Here is a 20,185-nt window from a genome sequence, read left to right as displayed (position 1 = left end):
ACTTTTACACGATAAGGCAAGAAGGTCTGAACTTCCACTGCCAGTTTCTTCTGGAAGAAAGTGGAGAGGGCTGAAATCTGGACCTTAATGGAATCCAGACGTAAGCCCTTATCCACACCAGCCTTCAGGAAACGGAGGAACCGCCCCAAATGGAACTGCGCAGGCTGATAATTTCATTCCGCGTACCAGGACACATACCTCTTCCAGATATATGGTGATAGTTTTTTGACGTCACAGGTTTCCTGGCCTGAACCATGGTAGCAATGACCTTTTTGGAAAAGCCCTTGTGAGCTAGGATGTTCCACTCAACTTCCATGCCGTCAAATGAAGCCGCCGTAAGTCCGGGTAGACGAATGGTCCTTGTTGAAGAAGATCCCTTCTTAGCGACAGAGGCCAAGGGTCTTCTACGGACATGCCCAGAAGATCCATGTACCAAGCTCTCCAGGCCAATCCGGGGCAATCAGTATTGCCTGAACACCTTGATTGATGTCTGAGCCTCTTGAGCACCCGCGGGATCAACGGAATTGGAGGAAATAGGTAGACCAGCCGATATGGCCAAGGCGACGTCAGAGCATCTACTGCACTTGCCTGAGGATCCCTGGATCGCGAGCAATAGCAGCGAAGATTCTTGTTGAGGCGAGACGCCATCATGTCGATTTGTGGGCAACCCCACCTGTCAATGATCTGCTGAAACACCCGAAGGTGTAGCCCCCACTCTCCTGGGTAGAGATTGTGACGACTCAGGAAATCCGCTTCCCAGTTGTCCACTCCCGGAATATAGATCGTGGACAGTGCTCTTGCATTTCTTTCTGCCCAGAGGAGTATCCTTGACACTTCTCGCATGCAGGCGCTGCTTTTTGTCCCTCCTTGTCGATTGTCCAGCTGAACCTGGATTGCCCGATCCTTGAGCAGAGGAAAGGACTGAATCAGAGCATTGTAGATTGACCGAAATTCCAGAATGTTGATCGGAAGTAGGCCTTCGTGGGCAGACCACCTGCCCTGGAATGGAGCCCCTTGGGTGACAGGACCCCATTCTATAAGACTTGCATCCGTCATGAGGAGGATCCAATCCTGAATCCCGAAGCTTCGGCCTTCCAGGAGGTTGGAAGACTGCAGCCACTGCAGGAGAGAAATCCTGGCCTGAGGTGACAGTTGAATCACCCGTTGCATCTGAAGATGTGAACCGGACCACTAGCTCATGACATCCAATTGAAATGTTCTGGTGTGGAACCTACCATACTGGATTGCCTCGTACGAGGCCACCGTTAATCCCAACAATCTTATGCAAAGATGGATGGATATTCGAGCAGGTCGGAGAACCATGCGGACCATCTCTTGGAGCGTTCTCACTTTGTCCTCTGGTTGGAACACTTTCTGTGCCACAGTATCCAGGATCATTCCCAAGAACAGGAGCTGCTGAGATGGCTCCAGGTGGGAATTCTGTAAATGAAGATCCACCCATGATGAGACATAAGCTGGATAGTGCGATCTATATGGAGCAATAGAAGCTCCCTGGATTTTGCCTTTATCAGGAGATCGTCCAAGTAAGGGACAATCGTGAGCCCCTGGACTTGGAGCTGGAACATCATCTCCGCCATCACCTTCATGAACACCCTCGGAGCTGTAGACAGGCCAAGGGGTAATGCCTGGAACTGGTAGCAAGCGGTCAGCAAAGCAAACCTCAGATAAGCTGGCCTGATGAAAAAGCCAAATCAGGATATGGAGATAGGCGTCCTTGATATCCAGGGATACCAGGAATTCCTGTTCTTCCAGACCTGCAATCACTGCTTGCAAAGATTCCATCTTGAACTTGAAAACCTTTAGGTAAGGGTTCAAGGACTTCAGATTCATAATGGGTCTTACCGACCCGTCTGGTTTCGGCACTACGAACAGATTGGAGTAGTAACCTTGCCCTTGTTGTTGCAGTGGTACTGGAACAATGACTTGTGACTGACCCAACTTGTTGATGGCCAGCAGCAGCGTAGCCCACAAATCTTCCAAAGCTGGTAAGCTTGATTTGAAAAACCGTTGGGGAAGAGCACAGTCAAACTCCAGCTTGTGGCCTTGAGATATGAGTTCTCTGACCCCGGCATCCTGGCAGGAACTTTCCAAGATGTGGCTGAAGTGACGTAACCGAGCTCCCACCTTGAGATCCCCTCGGGGTGGGCGTGCACCGTCATGCTGAGGTTTTAGTGGAAGCTGAACTGGTGTTCTGTTCATGAGAGCCGGCAATGGCTGGTTTCTTAGGCTTAACTCTGGTGCCTCTAGCCGCATTGGAGGCACCTCTGGCCCTAGATCGAAATCTGGTGGACCGAAAGGACTGAGTAGACGGCCCCGGATAGGTCCTTCTAGCTGGCGGGGCCCCAGAGGGGAGAAATTTAGATTTCCCATCAGTAACCTTAGAGATCAACGCATCCAGTTCTCCCCTGAAGAGCCATTCCCCTGAAAATGGAAGAGACTCCACATTGCGCTTGGATTCTGCGTCCGCAACCCACTGACGCAACCACAAGGCCCTGCGCGCTGACACTGCCATAGCAGTGTTCCTAGCATTGATATTGCCTATCTCCTTGAGAGAGTCACACAGGACGCGTGCAGTGTCCTGAATGTGTTTTAGGAGAGTCACCGTAGTAACCAGGGACATATCCCCTGAAAGGCCCTCCAGAATCTGAGTAGCCCATGTATGAATGGCATGGGTCATCCAGCAACCTGCAATGACCGGTCTCTGTGATACACCTGCTGCCATGTAGACAGACTTCAGTGTAGTCTCAATTTTTCTATCTCCAGGGTCCTTTATGGTAAAGGAGAACGGGGCCGGCAGTACCGTCTTCTTAGAGAGGCGAGATACTGATACGTCCACAGCTGGGGGTACTTCCCAGAATTTCCTGCCTTCAGGAGCAAATGGGAAAGTGTGCAAAAACCGTTTGGAGACCTGGTATTTTTTGTCTGGATTTTTCCAGGCTAACTTAAATAGGTAATCTAATTCAGTAGAATCAGGGAAAGTGACACAAAGTTTGTTTTGCGTGAGGAAAAGCTACTGCTGTATAGCAACGTCCTCTAGAAGGAGTTTTAACACATCCCGTATAGCCAGAATGAGGGGTTCAATACCCTGTGCTGAAGGGGGATCCCCACCAATGGGGACCACGTCCTCCCCATCCTCTTGTATTTCTTCCTGAGAATCTGAGAGTAATGCAGGCAATTCACGTTTTTGTGGACCTAAAGGGGTGATGGGGGACATCTACCCTAGCAGCCAGGTCTGCAACAGCCTGCTGTAATTGCTGAGTTTTATGGGTATTTGCAGTGAGCTGAGATGACATATCAGACATCATAGTTTTGACTGGACCCTCCACCCCAGCCGACTCAATGATTTGTGAGGACTGACTGCATTGTTCACATGAAATGGAGCCAGATGATAGAGGGGAGAATCTGGTGTTACACATACTGCACAACTTCTGTTTTACCATGATTGCAATAACAATAGCGCCATACACATTCACACAAACAGTGTAAAACAACATAAATGCAAGTTTTCACTAAACCGCTGCCGGTGTACACGGGGCTATAGCGGGTCCCCCCCAGGAGGATCCTGTATGCCTCCCCTGCGTGTCAGCCGCACCTTGAACCGGGGGACACCTCTTGAGGAGCCCCTGGTTTGTACTCACCACCGATGTCGCCTTCAGGCTGTTAGGGGTGTGCGGCGTGCTGCGATTGAGACAGCCAAGGTGCAGTGTCCCGCTGAACAAACAACCTCTCAGGACAGTGGTCCTGCAGCGGAGAAGCGGCTCTGACACCTCGCAAAGCCGGTGAAATGGTCGACATGAAGTTTAAAAAAAAAAAAAAAACGTGTCTTTTTTCCGTACAGTAACCGGGAACCCCAATTAGTGCTCCGTGTCCCCTCGCCATGCTTTGGGCAGGTTACCGTTCCCAATTGCAGTCCATGTGGATGGTAAAGTATGAAAAAGTTCAAAAAATTTGAAAAACTCATGTCGACCTTTTCATGTGTCGACCTTTGCCATGTTGACCTAGTGACCATGTCAACCTAATGCAGGTCGATCAATAGTGGTCGACCTAAAGACCGGATACCAGAAAAAGTACCAGCCACTCAGCTCCTAACTGCCATGTTACAGACTGTGCTAGAAGAAAGAAAGGAGGTGATTGGTTAGTACCTTTTCTCTCTCCAAGCGTTGATAACTCTCCCCCTTCAGAGAGAGGGCAAATCTCTCTGACACAAAGTGAGGTTTGCAGCATTCCGTTTCCTCAGTATTTACTAACTATAACGGCGCAGATGTAGTTACACATATGTGAAGTAAGAGAGGAGAGGATATATGACAGATAAGACCTTTTTTTCCGTTCCCGCACAGCTTTGAGGCGCAGTCCATCGATACGTGCTCGTTCCTCTGCAGGTAACTGATCATATTCCTCTTCATCCATCGCCTCTATCATGGCTTTCTCCTCCTCCTGGGCGCGCAGCAACGCCTCATCTGTAACAGACAGAGCACAGTGACACATGGGAGTACACCAGGATCAACTAACCATGAGACAGGATCTCTATAAAGTACATCAGGATCCATTAACCGTGAGACAGGATCTCTACAGAGTACACCAGGATCCACTAACCGTGAGACAGGATCTCTACAGAGTACACCAGGATCCACTAACCGTGAGACAGGATCTCTACAGAGTACACCAGGATCCACTAACCGTGAGACAGGATCTCTATAGATTACATCAGGATCCATTAACCATGAGACAGAATCTCTATAGAGTACACCCGGATCCACTAACCATGAGACAGGATCTCTACAGAGTACATCAGGATCCGCTAACCGTGAGACAGGATCTCTACAGAGTACACCAGGATCCGCTAACCGTGAGACAGGATCTCTACAGAGTACACCAGGATCCACTAACCATGAGACAGGATCTCTACAGAGTACACCAGGATCCACTAACCGTGAGACAGGATCTCTATAGATTACATCAGGATCCATTAACCATGAGACAGAATCTCTATAGAGTACACCCGGATCCACTAACCATGAGACAGGACCTCTACAGAGTACATCAGGATCCGCTAACCGTGAGACAGGATCTCTACAGAGGCCTGAGCCGACTTTGTGGGGTCCAAGCCTTGGACCTATGCTTAGTTAGGGACCTCCAGCAATAGAGCAGCCGTGAAGTGGCCTGGAGGCTTATCATATCTTTTGCAAAACATATGTAACGAAGAGCTCTAAATTTCCTATTATTACATAGTATATAGTTCTTCTTACTAACAGCCAGCAGAGTGCGTGGGAAAAATCCCTTTTGTATTTCTTGTCTAGAGTAACCCCCTCCCGCAGCACCTGGGGATTGTTACCAGCTTGATTAGAGCAGTTTTCCACTATTTATTGCAGTTCAGAGAGGCATAGATGGAGCCAGCATTAGGAGGGCATGCTGGGTCCTGTAGTGCCATTTGGAGGATACAGGGGTGCCTCCAGGTAAACTAGCTCTCAATCTGGATATGTTCTGTATGTGCCATTATCATGTGGCCATATATTAAGCAATTGTATGACCCATAGTGGATGTTATTATTATTATGCTGTGTATGGGTTTGGGGAGTGGTACCCCCGGGTCTGGTGGGGCTGGGCCACCTTGGGGTAGCATGCCATATTATTTATTTAGCACTTATGTAACACTCCTATTTTTTCACTAATATTACTCTTTTGAGTATTTTATTAACACCCTTATTTTTGTAGCACTTTCTAACCCATAGCTTCTGCTTCTTTCTTAACACATATTAACACTTTAGTATTTCAATGGTGTGCTGCCCTGGGGTGGTCAGGCCTGAGCCGACTTTGTGGGGTCCAAGCCTTGGACCTATGCTTAGTTAGGGACCTCCAGCAATAGAGCAGCCGTGAAGTGGCCTGGAGGCTTATCATATCTTTTGCAAAACATATGTAACGAAGAGCTCTAAATTTCCTATTATTATATAGTATATAGTTCTTCTTACTAACAGCCAGCAGAGTGCGTGGGAAAAATCCCTTTTGTATTTCTTGTCTAGAGTAACCCCCTCCCGCAGCACCTGGGGATTGTTACCAGCTTGATTAGAGCAGTTTTCCACTATTTATTGCAGTTCAGAGAGGCATAGATGGAGCCAGCATTAGGAGGGCATGCTGGGTCCTGTAGTGCCATTTGGAGGATACAGGGGTGCCTCCAGGTAAACTAGCTCTCAATCTGGATATGTTCTGTATGTGCCATTATCATGTGGCCATATATTAAGCAATTGTATGACCCATAGTGGATGTTATTATTATTATGCTGTGTATGGGTTTGGGGAGTGGTACCCCCGGGTCTGGTGGGGCTGGGCCACCTTGGGGTAGCATGCCATATTATTTATTTAGCACTTATGTAACACTCCTATTTTTTCACTAATATTACTCTTTTGAGTATTTTATTAACACCCTTATTTTTGTAGCACTTTCTAACCCATAGCTTCTGCTTCTTTCTTAACACATATTAACACTTTAGTATTTCAATGGTGTGCTGCCCTGGGGTGGTCAGGCCTGAGCCGACTTTGTGGGGTCCAAGCCTTGGACCTATGCTTAGTTAGGGACCTCCAGCAATAGAGCAGCCGTGAAGTGGCCTGGAGGCTTATCATATCTTTTGCAAAACATATGTAACGAAGAGCTCTAAATTTCCTATTATTACATAGTATATAGTTCTTCTTACTAACATCCAGCAGAGTGCGTGGGAAAAATCCCTTTTGTATTTCTTCTCTATAGATTACATCAGGATCCATTAACCATGAGACAGAATCTCTATAGAGTACACCCGGATCCACTAACCATGAGACAGGATCTCTACAGAGTACATCAGGATCCGCTAACCGTGAGACAGGATCTCTACAGAGTACACCAGGATCCGCTAACCGTGAGACAGGATCTCTACAGAGTACACCAGGATCCACTAACCATGAGACAGGATCTCTACAGAGTACACCAGGATCCACTAACCGTGAGACAGGATCTCTATAGATTACATCAGGATCCATTAACCATGAGACAGAATCTCTATAGAGTACACCCGGATCCACTAACCATGAGACAGGATCTCTACAGAGTACATCAGGATCCGCTAACCGTGAGACAGGATCTCTACAGAGTACACCAGGATCCACTAACCGTGAGACAGGATCTCTACAGAGTACATCAGGATCCATTAACCATGAGACAGGATCTCTATAGAGTACACCAGGATCCATTAAACGTGAGACAGGATCTCTATAGAATACACCAGGATCCATTAACCGTGAGACAGGATCTCTATAGAATACACCAGGATCCATTAACCGTGAGACAGGAACTATATACAGTACACCATTAACATCTACAACTATTTAATGAATACACAGCTGAGACATGCTAACAGTGAAACACTGTGTACACACAGGAGAAATTCATGCTGTGTGATGTTTAGGATAGAACTCAGCAGATAATTGCAACAAATGTTGTAACATTAATATTCATAATTATTTAAGGAGTATATAGCTGAGAAGTGTTAATAGTGAGCTATAAGAATGAAATAAATACTTAAACTTATATTATCTATGAAATATGCAGAATAAATAAAAACCGTTCCTATATTAATAGACTCTGGATATATAAGGGTGGTGCATAATTTATTGATCCAGTGATACACCTCATAATGAGGTTTCACCATATATAAGCTGAAGTGTATTAACTACTTTTACATGTACGGATCTGATTGTGATTAGTCGAGAAGGTGCCACGAGTCCTAAATAATGAGGATGCTTTCCCTCTAAGGACAATAATTTTGTGAACACCAAATTATCCTAACTATCACATATCAAACTTGTACTGACATTGAATATTAAGAGAGATATATATCCTCTAAGGTGTATTACACATTTGAATTTGATCTAGTGCATCACCTTGATTGGAGAGATATACATATATCTTTTGGACGGTGTATTACGCTCACTATATTCACCATAACAACATCCCAACATAGTATGATTACCGAATATTGCAAATGACCTGAATGATAAATTAACAGCGGTTAAAGCGTCCTATATTCAAATCAGATGCAGCAATAATTGATTTATGTGTTTTGGTCTGAACTCAACATATAATTTCGAATTATTATTGTAATATTAACAAGACCTATACTCCCTGATACACCGCCTATACCATAGGAATTCAAGATTCATATATACCAACTGTCAATGTCCCACTAATATATCCCATGAGAATGTACAGGAATACAGTTCCTATAAAATGATTGCGTATCACTAAAGAGTGAGATTGACATTGGTAGACATAGTGTGGATGAATTAGAAAAAATTGATTACTGGCTCAACGTAGGATACATACCATATTGTTAGGACAATAGAATAAAACACACTGACACACATTTTTAATCTTTATTCACATTTATTACTTTCATTACACTTTTGTATGTTTTGTCTATGTCAATAATTTTATCCTCTATGTTTCGCCTCAACTTGCAGTTTAAATAAAGATATTTCACATTATTCTTATGATGATAATAATAATGAAAATTAAGTTTTAAGGAGAAGTGATAATCAAATCACTCCTCAGTGTGTGCACCGATAGTACAGCCTTTTCCTTCTCTTTTCTTGTTTTCTCTATAGAGTACACCAGGATCCATTAACCGTGAGACAGGATCTCTATAGAGTACACCAGGATCAATTAATCGTGAGACAGGATCTCTATAGAGTACACCAGGATCCATTAACCGTGAGACAGGATCTCTATAGAGTACACCAGGATCAATTAACCGTGAGACAGGAACTATATACAGTACACCTGGATCCACTAACCGTGAGACAGGATCTCTACAGAGTACATCAGGATCCATTAATCGTTAGACAGGAACTATATACAGTACACCAGGATCCACTAACCTTGAGACAGGATCTTTATAGAGTACACCAGGATCCACCAGCTGTGAGACAGGATCTCTATAGAGTGCGAGGATCCACTAACCATGCGACAGGATCTCTATAGAGTACACCAGGATCCGCTAATCGTTAGACAGGATCTCTATGGAGTACATCATGATCCACTAACCATGAGACAGGAACTATATACAGTACATCAGGATCCAATAACCGTGAGAAAGGAACTATATACAGTACACCAGGATCCACTAACTGTCAGATAGGGTATACACAGTACATCAGGATCCACTAACCGTGAGACAGGATCTCTATAGAGTATACCAGGATCCACTAACCGTGAGACAGGAACTATATACAGTACATCAGGATCCAATAACCGTGAGAAAGGAACTATATACAGTACACCAGGATCCACTAACTGTCAGATAGGGTATACACAGTACATCAGGATCCACTAACCGTGAGACAGGATCTCTATAGAGTATACCAGGATCCACTAACCGTGAGACAGGATCTTTACACAGTACATCAGGATCCACTAACCGTGATACAGGATCTCTATAGAGTACACCAGGATCTACTAACTGTGAGACACTATCTATATAGAGTACACCAGGATCCACACAGAGTACATGAGGATCCACTAACCGTGAGACAGGATCTCTATAGAGTACATCAGGATCCACTAAATGTGAGACAGGATCTCTATAGAGTACATCAGGATCCACTAACCATGAGACAGGAACTACAGTACATACAGTACATCAGGATCCACTAACTGTGAGACAGGAACTATATACAGTACATCAGGATCCACTAACCGTGAGACAGGATCTCTATAGAATACATAAGGATCCACTAACCGTGAGACAGGATCTCTATAGAGTACATAAGGATCTACTAACCGTGAGACAGGAACTATATACAGTACACCAGGATCCACTAACCGTGAGAAAGGAAGTATATACAGTACATCAGGATCCAATAACCGTGAGACAGGATCTCTATAGAGTACATCAGGATCCACTAACCGTGAGGCATGAACTATATACAGTACATCAGGATCCACTAACCATGAGAAAGGAACTATGGGGGTCATTCCGAGTTGGTCGCTCGTTATTTTTTTTCGCTACGGAGCGATTAGTCGCAAACTGCGCATGCGCAATGTTCGCAGTGCGCCTGCACCAAGTAAATTAGCACAAAAGTTTGGTATTTTACTCACGGCCTAACGAGGATTTTTCATCGTTCTGGTGATCGTAGTGTGATTGACATGAAGTGGGTGTTTCTGGGAAAAACGCGGGAGTGTCTGAAGAAACGGGGGAGTGTCTGGGCGAACGCTGGGTGTGTTTGTGACGTCAAACCAGGAACGAAACGGACTGAACTGATCGCAGTGTAGGAGTAAGTCTCGAGCTACTCAGAAACTGCTAAGAATTTTCTATTCGCAATTCTGCTGTGAAGATACACTCCCAGTAGGCGGCGGCTTAGCGTGTGCAATGCTGCTAAAAGCAGCTAGCGAGTGAACAACTCGGAATGAGGGCCTATATACAGTACATCAGGATCCAATAACCGTGAGACAGGATCTCTATAGAGTACACCAGGATCCATTAACCGTGAGACAGGAACTATATACAGTACACCAGGATCCAAGAACTGTGAGACAGGATCTCTACAGAGCACATCAGGATCCACTAACCGTGAGATAGGAACTATACACAGTACATCAGGATCCACTAATCGTGAGGCAGGAACTATATACAGTACATCAGGGTCCACTAACCATCAGATAGAATATATATACAATACACCAGGATCCACTACCCGTGAGACAGAATCTCTATAGAGTACATCACGATACACTAACCATGAGACAAGAACTATATACAGTACATCAGGATCCACTAACCGTGAGACAGGATCTCTATAGAGTACATCAGGATCCACTAAACATGAGACAGGAACTATACACAGTACACCAGGATCCACTAACCATCAGATAGGAACTATATACAGTACACCAGGATCCACCCACAGACAGTAAGACCATACTGCTTGATGTCCATTCCTCCTATATCATCTCTGGTACCTTGCTAGGAACTAGCACAGCGTGGAACATACAGTAATACCGGCAATACTTTACCTCTCTGCTCTCTCTGGACTCTCTCGCGTGTCATCATGGTCATATAATCCTGGCATAGGTCAATGACATATATATGCTTTCGTTTATTCAGAGCCTTCAGTACAATGCGAAGTGCGGCGGGCGTGTTCCGGGCAAAAAGTGTGTCCAGGCCATCAAACACTACACCCCGGAAACAGTCGTTCAGCTGAGAAAGAAGGACAGAAGTTAATTACCACCAAAGAGGGAACAGCGCCCAACAGCTGTCACACATCAGCCTCTCCCAGCTGTCACCCTGAAATCAGCGCCTCCAAGCTGTCACTCAGAGATCAGAAACCCGCAGCTGTCAATCAGAGATCAGCAACCCGCAGCTGTCACTTAGAGATCGTTCACAGAAGCTGTCACTCAGGAGACACTATGTATACCTGGAGCCGGTCACTCACAGCAGCTGTCACTCAGGAGACACTATGCATACCTGAAGCCAGTCACTGACAGCAGCTGTCACTATGTATACCTGGAGCCGGTCACTCACAGCAGCTGTCACTATGTATACCTTTAGCCGGTCACTCACAGCAGGTGTCACTCAGGAGACACTATGTATACCTGGAGCCAGTCATTCACAGCAGCTGTCACTCATAAGACACTATGTATACCTGGAACCAGTCACTCACAGCAGCTGTCACTCAGGGGACACTATGTATACCTGGAGCCGGTCACTCACAGCAGCTGTCACTCAGGAGACACTATGTATACCTGGAGCCGGTCACTCAAAGCAGCTGTCACTCAGGAGACACTATGTATACCTGAAGCCAGTCACTGACAGCAGCTGTCACTATGTATACCTGGAGCCGGTCACTCACAGCAGCTGTCACTATGTATACCTTTAGCCGGTCACTCACAGCAGGTGTCACTCAGGAGACACTATGTATACCTGGAGCCGGTCACTCACAGCAGGTGTCACTCAGGAGACACTATGTATACCTGGAGCCAGTCACTCACAGCAGCTGTCACTCAGGGGACACTATGTATACCTGGAGCCAGTCACTCACAGCAGCTGTCACTCAGGAGACACTACCTATACCTGGAGCCGGTCACTCACAGCAGCTGTAGCTCAGGAGACACTATGTATACCTGGAGCCGGTCACTCACAGCAGCTGTCACGCAGGAGACACTATGTATACCTGGAGCCGGTCACTCACAGCAGCTGTCAATTAGGAGACACTATGTATACCTGGGGCTGGTCACTCACAGCAGCTGTCACTCAGGAGACACTATGTATACCTGGAGCCGGTCACTCACAGCAGCTGTCACTCAGGAGACACTATGTATACCTGGAGCCGGTCACTCACAGCAGCTGTCACTCAGGAGACACTATGTATACCTGGAGCCAGTCACTCACAGCAGCTGTCACTCAGGAGACACTATGTATACCTGGAGCCAGTCACTCACAGCAGCTGTCAATCAGGAGACACTATGTACACCTGGAGCTGGTCACTCACAGCAGCTGTCACTCAGGAGATACTATGTATACCTGGAGCCAGTCACTCACAGCAGCTGTCAATCAGGAAACACTATGTATACCTGGAGCCGGTCACTCACAGCAGCTGTCACTCAGGAGACACTATGTATACCTGGAGCTGGTCATTCACAGCAGCTGTCACGCAGGAGACACTATGTATACCTGGAGCCGGTCACTCACAGCAGCTGTCACTCAGGAGACACTATGTGTACCTGGAGCCGGTCACTCACAGCAGCTGTCACTCAGGAGACACTATGCATACCTGGAGCAGGTCACTCACAGCAGCTGTCACTCAGGAGACACTATGTGTACCTGGAGCCGGTCACTCACAGCAGCTGTCACTCAGGAGACACTATGCATACCTGGAGCAGGTCACTCACAGCAGCTGTCACTCAGGAGACACTATGCATACCTGGAGCAGGTCACTCACAGCAGCTGTCATGCAGGAGACACTATGTATACCTGGAGCCGGTCACTCACAGCAGCTGTCACTCAGGAGACACTATGTATACCTGGAGACGGTCACTCACAGCAGCTGTCACTCAGGAGACACTATGTATTCCTGGAGCCAGTCACTCACAGCAGCTGTCACTATGTATACCTGGAGCCGGTCACTCACAGCAGCTGTCACTCAGGAGACACTATGTATTCCTGGAGCCCGTTACTTACAGCAGCTGTCACTCAGGAGACACTATGTATACCTGGAGCCGGTCACTCACAGCAGCTGTCACTCAGGAGACACTATGTATACCTGGAGCCGGTCACTCACAGCAGCTGTCACTCAGGAGACACTATGTATACCTTTAGCCGGTCACTCACAGCAGCTGTCACTCAGGAGACACTATGTATTCCTGGAGGCCGTCACTCACAGAAGCTGTCACTCAGGAGACACTATGTATACCTGGAGCCAGTCACTCACAGCAGCTGTCACTCAGGAGACACTATGTATACCTGGAGCCGGTCATTCACAGCAGCTGTCACTCAGGAGACACTATGTATACCTGGAGCAGGTCACTCACAGCAGCTGTCATGCAGGAGACACTATGTATACCTGGAGCCGGTCACTTACAGCAGCTGTCACTCAGGAGACACTATGTATACCTGGAGCCGGTCACTCACAGCAGCTGTCACTCAGGAGACACTATGTATTCCTGGAGCCAGTCACTCACAGCAGCTGTCACTATGTATACCTGGAGCCGGTCACTCACAGCAGCTGTCACGCAGGAGACACTATGTATTCCTGGAGCCCGTTACTTACAGCAGCTGTCACTCAGGAGACACTATGTATACCTGGAGCCGGTCACTCACAGCAGCTGTCACTCAGGAGATACTATGTATACCTGGAGCCAGTCACTCACAGCAGCTGTCACTCAGGAGACACTATGTATACCTGGAGCCGGTCACACACAGCAGCTGTCACTCAGGAGACACTATGTATACCTGGAGCCGGTCACTCACAGCAGCTGTCACTCAGGATACACTATGTATACCTGGAGCCAGTCACTCACAGCAGCTGTCACTCAGGAGACACTATGTATACCTGGAGCCGGTCACTCACAGCAGCTGTCACTCAGGAGACACTGTCTACCTGGAGCAGGTCACTCACAGCAGCTGTCACGCAGGAGACACTATGTATACCTGGAGCCGGTCACTCACAGCAGCTGTCACTCAGGAGACACTATGTATTCCTGGAGCCAGTCACTCACAGCAGCTGTCAATCAGGAAACACTATGTATACCTGGAGCCTGTCACTCATAGCAGCTGTCACTCAGGAGACACTATGTATTCCTGGAGCCCGTTACTTACAGCAGCTGTCACTCAGGAGACACTATGTATACCTGGAGCCGGTCACTCACAGCAGCTGTCACTCAGGAGACACTATGTATACCTGGAGCCAGTCACTCACAGCAGCTGTCACTCAGGAGACACTATGTAAACCTTTAGCCGGTCACTCACAGCAGCTGTCACTCAGGAGACACTATGTATTCCTGGAGGCCGTCACTCACAGAAGCTGTCACTCAGGAGACACTATGTATACCTGGAGCCAGTCACTCACAGCAGCTGTCAATCAGGAGACACTATGTGTACTTGGAGCCAGTCACTCACAGCAGCTGTCACTCAGGAGACACTATGTATACCTGGAGCCAGTCACTCACAGCAGCTGTCACTCAGGAGACACTATGTATACCTGGAGGCCGTCACTCACAGCAGCTGTCACTCAGGAGACACTATGTATACCTGGAGCCGGTCACTCACAGCAGCTGTCACTCAGGAGACACTATGTATACCTGGAGCCAGTCACTCACAGCAGCTGTCACTCAGGAGACACTATGCATACCTGGAGCCGGTCACTCACAGCAGCTGTCACTCAGGAGACACTATGTATACCTGGAGCCAGTCACTCACAGCAGCTGTCACTCAGGAGACACTATGTATACCTGGACCTGGTCACTCACAGCAGCTGTCACTCAGGAGACACTATGCATACCTGGAGCAGGTCACTCACAGCAGCTGTCATGCAGGAGACACTATGTATACCTGGAGCCGGTCACTCACAGCAGCTGTCACTCAGGAGACACTATGTATACCTGGAGACGGTCACTCACAGCAGCTGTCACTCAGGAGACACTATGTATTCCTGGAGCCAGTCACTCACAGCAGCTGTCACTATGTATACCTGGAGCCGGTCACTCACAGCAGCTGTCACTCAGGAGACACTATGTATTCCTGGAGCCCGTTACTTACAGCAGCTGTCACTCAGGAGACACTATGTATACCTGGAGCCGGTCACTCACAGCAGCTGTCACTCAGGAGACACTATGTATACCTGGAGCCGGTCACTCACAGCAGCTGTCACTCAGGAGACACTATGTATACCTTTAGCCGGTCACTCACAGCAGCTGTCACTCAGGAGACACTATGTATTCCTGGAGGCCGTCACTCACAGAAGCTGTCACTCAGGAGACACTATGTATACCTGGAGCCAGTCACTCACAGCAGCTGTCACTCAGGAGACACTATGTATACCTGGAGCCGGTCATTCACAGCAGCTGTCACTCAGGAGACACTATGTATACCTGGAGCAGGTCACTCACAGCAGCTGTCATGCAGGAGACACTATGTATACCTGGAGCCGGTCACTTACAGCAGCTGTCACTCAGGAGACACTATGTATACCTGGAGCCGGTCACTCACAGCAGCTGTCACTCAGGAGACACTATGTATTCCTGGAGCCAGTCACTCACAGCAGCTGTCACTATGTATACCTGGAGCCGGTCACTCACAGCAGCTGTCACGCAGGAGACACTATGTATTCCTGGAGCCCGTTACTTACAGCAGCTGTCACTCAGGAGACACTATGTATACCTGGAGCCGGTCACTCACAGCAGCTGTCACTCAGGAGATACTATGTATACCTGGAGCCAGTCACTCACAGCAGCTGTCACTCAGGAGACACTATGTATACCTGGAGCCGGTCACACACAGCAGCTGTCACTCAGGAGACACTATGTATACCTGGAGCCGGTCACTCACAGCAGCTGTCACTCAGGATACACTATGTATACCTGGAGCCAGTCACTCACAGCAGCTGTCACTCAGGAGACACTATGTATACCTGGAGCCGGTCACTCACAGCAGCTGTCACTCAGGAGACACTGTCTACCTGGAGCAGGTCACTCACAGCAGCTGTCACGCAGGAGACACTATGTATACCTGGAGCCGGTCACTCACAGCAGCTGTCACTCAGGAGACACTATGTATTCCTGGAGCCAGTCACTCACAGCAGCTGTCAATCAGGAAACACTATGTATACCTGGAGCCTGTCACTCATAGCAGCTGTCACTCAGGAGACACTATGTATTCCTGGAGCCCGTTACTTACAGCAGCTGTCACTCAGGAGACACTATGTATACCTGGAGCCGGTCACTCACAGCAGCTGTCACTCAGGAGACACTATGTATACCTGGAGCCAGTCACTCACAGCAGCTGTCACTCAGGAGACACTATGTAAACCTTTAGCCGGTCACTCACAGCAGCTGTCACTCAGGAGACACTATGTATTCCTGGAGGCCGTCACTCACAGAAGCTGTCACTCAGGAGACACTATGTATACCTGGAGCCAGTCACTCACAGCAGCTGTCAATCAGGAGACACTATGTGTACTTGGAGCCAGTCACTCACAGCAGCTGTCACTCAGGAGACACTATGTATACCTGGAGCCAGTCACTCACAGCAGCTGTCACTCAGGAGACACTATGTATACCTGGAGGCCGTCACTCACAGCAGCTGTCACTCAGGAGACACTATGTATACCTGGAGCCGGTCACTCACAGCAGCTGTCAATCAGGAGACACTATGTGTACCTGGAGCCGGTCACTCACAGCAGCTGTCACTCAGGAGACACTATGTATACCTGGAGCCGGTCACTCACAGCAGCTGTCACTCAGGAGACACTATGTCTACCTGGAGCAGGTCACTCACAGCAGCTGTCACGCAGGAGACACTATGTATACCTTTAGCCGGTCACTCACAGCAGCTGTCACTCAGGAGACACTATGTATACCTGGAGCCAGTCACTCACAGCAGCTGTCACTCAGGAGACACTATGTATACCTGGAGCCGGTCACTCACAGCAACTGTCACTCAGGAGTCACTATGTATACCTGGAGCCAGTCACTCACAGCAGCTGTCACTCAGGAGACACTATGTATACCTGGAGCCAGTCACTCACAGCAGCTGTCACTCAGGAGACACTATGTATACCTTTAGCCGGTCACTCACAGCAGCTGTCACTCAGGAGTCACTATGTATACCTGGAGCCAGTCACTCACAGCAGCTGTCACTCAGGAGACACTATGTATACCTGGAGCCGGTCACTCACAGCAGCTGTCACTCAGGAGACACTATGTATACCTGGAGCCAGTCACTCACAGCAGCTGTCACTCAGGAGACACTATGTATACCTGGAGCCAGTCACTCACAGCAGCTGTCAATCAGGAGACACTATGTATACCTGGAGCCGGTCACTCACAGCAGCTGTCACTCAGGAGACACTCTGTATACCTGGAGCCGGTCACTCACAGCAGCTGTCACTCAGGAGACACTCTGTCTACCTGGAGCAGGTCACTCACAGCAGCTGTCACGCAGGAGACACCATGTATACCTTTAGCCGGTCACTCACAGCAGCTGTCACTCAGGAGAAACTATGTATACCTGGAGCCGGTCACTCACAGCAGCTGTCACTCAGGAGACACTATGTATACCTGGAGCCGGTCACTCACAGCAGCTGTCACTCAGGAGACACTATGTATACCTGGATCCGGTCACTCAGAGCAGCTGTCACTCAGGAGACACTCTGTCTACCTGGAGCAGGTCACTCACAGCAGCTGTCACGCAGGAGACACCATGTATACCTTTAGCCGGTCACTCACAGCAGCTGTCACTCAGGAGAAACTATGTATACCTGGAGCCGGTCACTCACAGCAGCTGTCACTCAGGAGACACTATGTATACCTGGAGCCCGTCACTCATGTATACCTTTAGCCGGTCACTCACAGCAGCTGTCACTCAGGAGACACTATGTATACCTGGAGCCCGTCACTCATGTATACCTTTAGCCAGTCACTCACAGCAGCTGTCACGCAGGAGACACCATGTATACCTTTAGCCGGTCACTCACAGCAGCTGTCACTCAGGAGACACTATGTATTCCTGGAGCCCGTTACTTACAGCAGCTGTCACTCAGGGGACACTATGTATACCTGGAGCCGGTCACTCACAGCAGCTGTCACTCAGGAGACACTATGTATACCTGGAGCCCGTCACTCACAGCAGCTGTCAATCAGGAAACACTGGCCCTCATTCCGAGTTGATCGCTCGCAAGGCGAATTTAGCAGAGTTGCTCACGCTAAGCCTACGCCTACTGGGAGTGTATCTTAGCTTCTTAAAATTGCGACCGATGTATTCGCAATATTGCGATTACAAACTACTTAGCAGTTTCAGAGTAGCTTCAGACTTACTCGGCATCTGCGTTCAGTTCAGTGCTTGTCGTTCCTGGTTTGACGTCATAAACACACCCAGCGTTCGCCCAGACACTCCCCCGTTTCTCCAGCCACTCCTGCGTTTTTTCCGGAAACGGTAGCGTTTTTATCCACACGCCCCGAAAACGCTGTGTTTCCGCCCAGTAACACCCATTTCCTGTCAATCACACTACGTTCGCCAGAGCGAAGAAAAAGCCGTGAGTAAAAATACTATCTTCATTGTAAAATTACTTGGCGCAGTCGCAGTGCGAATATTGCGCATGCGTACTAAGCGGAATTTCACTGCGATGCGAAGAAAATTACCGAGCGATCAACTCGGAATGAGGGCCACTATGTATACCTGGAGCCGGTCACTCATAGCAGCTGTCACTCAGGAGACACTATGTATTCCTGGAGGCCATCACTCACAGCAGCTGTCACTCAGGAGACGCTATGTATACCTGGAGCCGGTCACTCACAGCAGCTGTCACGCAGGAGACACTATGTATTCCTGGAGGCGGTCACTCACAGAAGCTGTCACTCAGGAGACACTATGTATACCTGGAGCCGGTCACTCACAGCACCTGTCACTCAGGAGACACTATGTATACCTGGAGCCGGTCACTCACAGCAGCTGTCACTCAGGAGACACTATGTAAACCTGGAGCCGGTCACTCACAGCAGCTGTCACTCAGGAGACACTATGTATACCTGGAGCCGGTCACTCACAGCAGCTGTCACTCAGGAGACACTATGTATACCTGGAGCCAGTCACTCACAGCAGCTGTCACTCAGGAGACACTATGTATACCTGGAGCCGGTCGCTCACAGCAGCTGTCACTCAGGAGACACTATGTATACCTTTAGCCGGTCACTCACAGCAGCTGTCACTCAGGAGACACTATGTATACCTGGAGCCAGTCACTCACAGCAGCTGTCAATCAGGAGACACTATGTGTACCTGGAGCCGGTCACTCACAGCAGCTGTCACTCAGGAGACACTATGTATACCTGGAGCCGGTCACTCACAGCAGCTGTCACTCAGGAGACACTATGTATACCTGGAGCCGGTCACTCACAGCAGCTGTCACTCAGGAGACACTATGTATACCTTTAGCCGGTCACTCACAGCAGCTGTCACTCAGGAGACACTATGTATACCTGGAGCCAGTCACTCACAGCAGCTGTCACTCAGGAGACACTATGTATACCTGGAGCCGGTCACTCACAGCAGCTGTCACTCAGGAGACACTATGTATTCCTGGAGGCCGTCACTCACAGCAGCTGTCACGCAGGAGACACTATGTATACCTTTAGCCGGTCACTCACAGCAGCTGTCACTCAGGAGACACTATGTATACCTTTAGCCGGTCACTCACAGCAGCTGTCACTCAGGAGACACTATGTATACCTGGAGGCCGTCACTCACAGAAGCTGTCACTCAGGAGACACTATGTATACCTGGAGCCGGTCACTCACAGCAGCTGTCACTCAGGAGACACTATGTATACCTGGAGCCGGTCACTCAGGAGACACTATGTATACCTGGAGCAGGTCACTCACAGCAGCTGTCACTCAGGAGACACTATGTATACCTGGAGCCGGTCACTCAC

The 20,185-nt window shown here is 48.3% G+C and overlaps 1 protein-coding gene across 2 annotated transcripts in view; it reads right to left on the bottom strand.

Moving 5' to 3' along the window:
• The window catches only part of HYDIN (HYDIN axonemal central pair apparatus protein), a 478,199-nt gene that overhangs the window by 210,017 nt on the left and 247,997 nt on the right, over nucleotides 1-20,185 (bottom strand). For both annotated transcript variants that reach the window (XM_063945857.1, XM_063945858.1), the window contains 2 exons: nucleotides 11,058-11,241; nucleotides 4,337-4,478 (listed from right to left, as the gene is read on the bottom strand). In XM_063945857.1, coding sequence (XP_063801927.1) covers nucleotides 4,337-4,478; nucleotides 11,058-11,241 — 326 coding nt within the window. The remainder of the gene's footprint in view (nucleotides 1-4,336; nucleotides 4,479-11,057; nucleotides 11,242-20,185) is intronic.

This window comes from Pseudophryne corroboree, chromosome 11, assembly GCF_028390025.1.
Source record: "Pseudophryne corroboree isolate aPseCor3 chromosome 11, aPseCor3.hap2, whole genome shotgun sequence".
NCBI lineage: Eukaryota > Metazoa > Chordata > Amphibia > Anura > Myobatrachidae > Pseudophryne > Pseudophryne corroboree.
The sequence above is the reverse complement of the archived record's forward strand: the minus strand, read 5'-3'. Positions and strand labels throughout refer to the sequence as shown.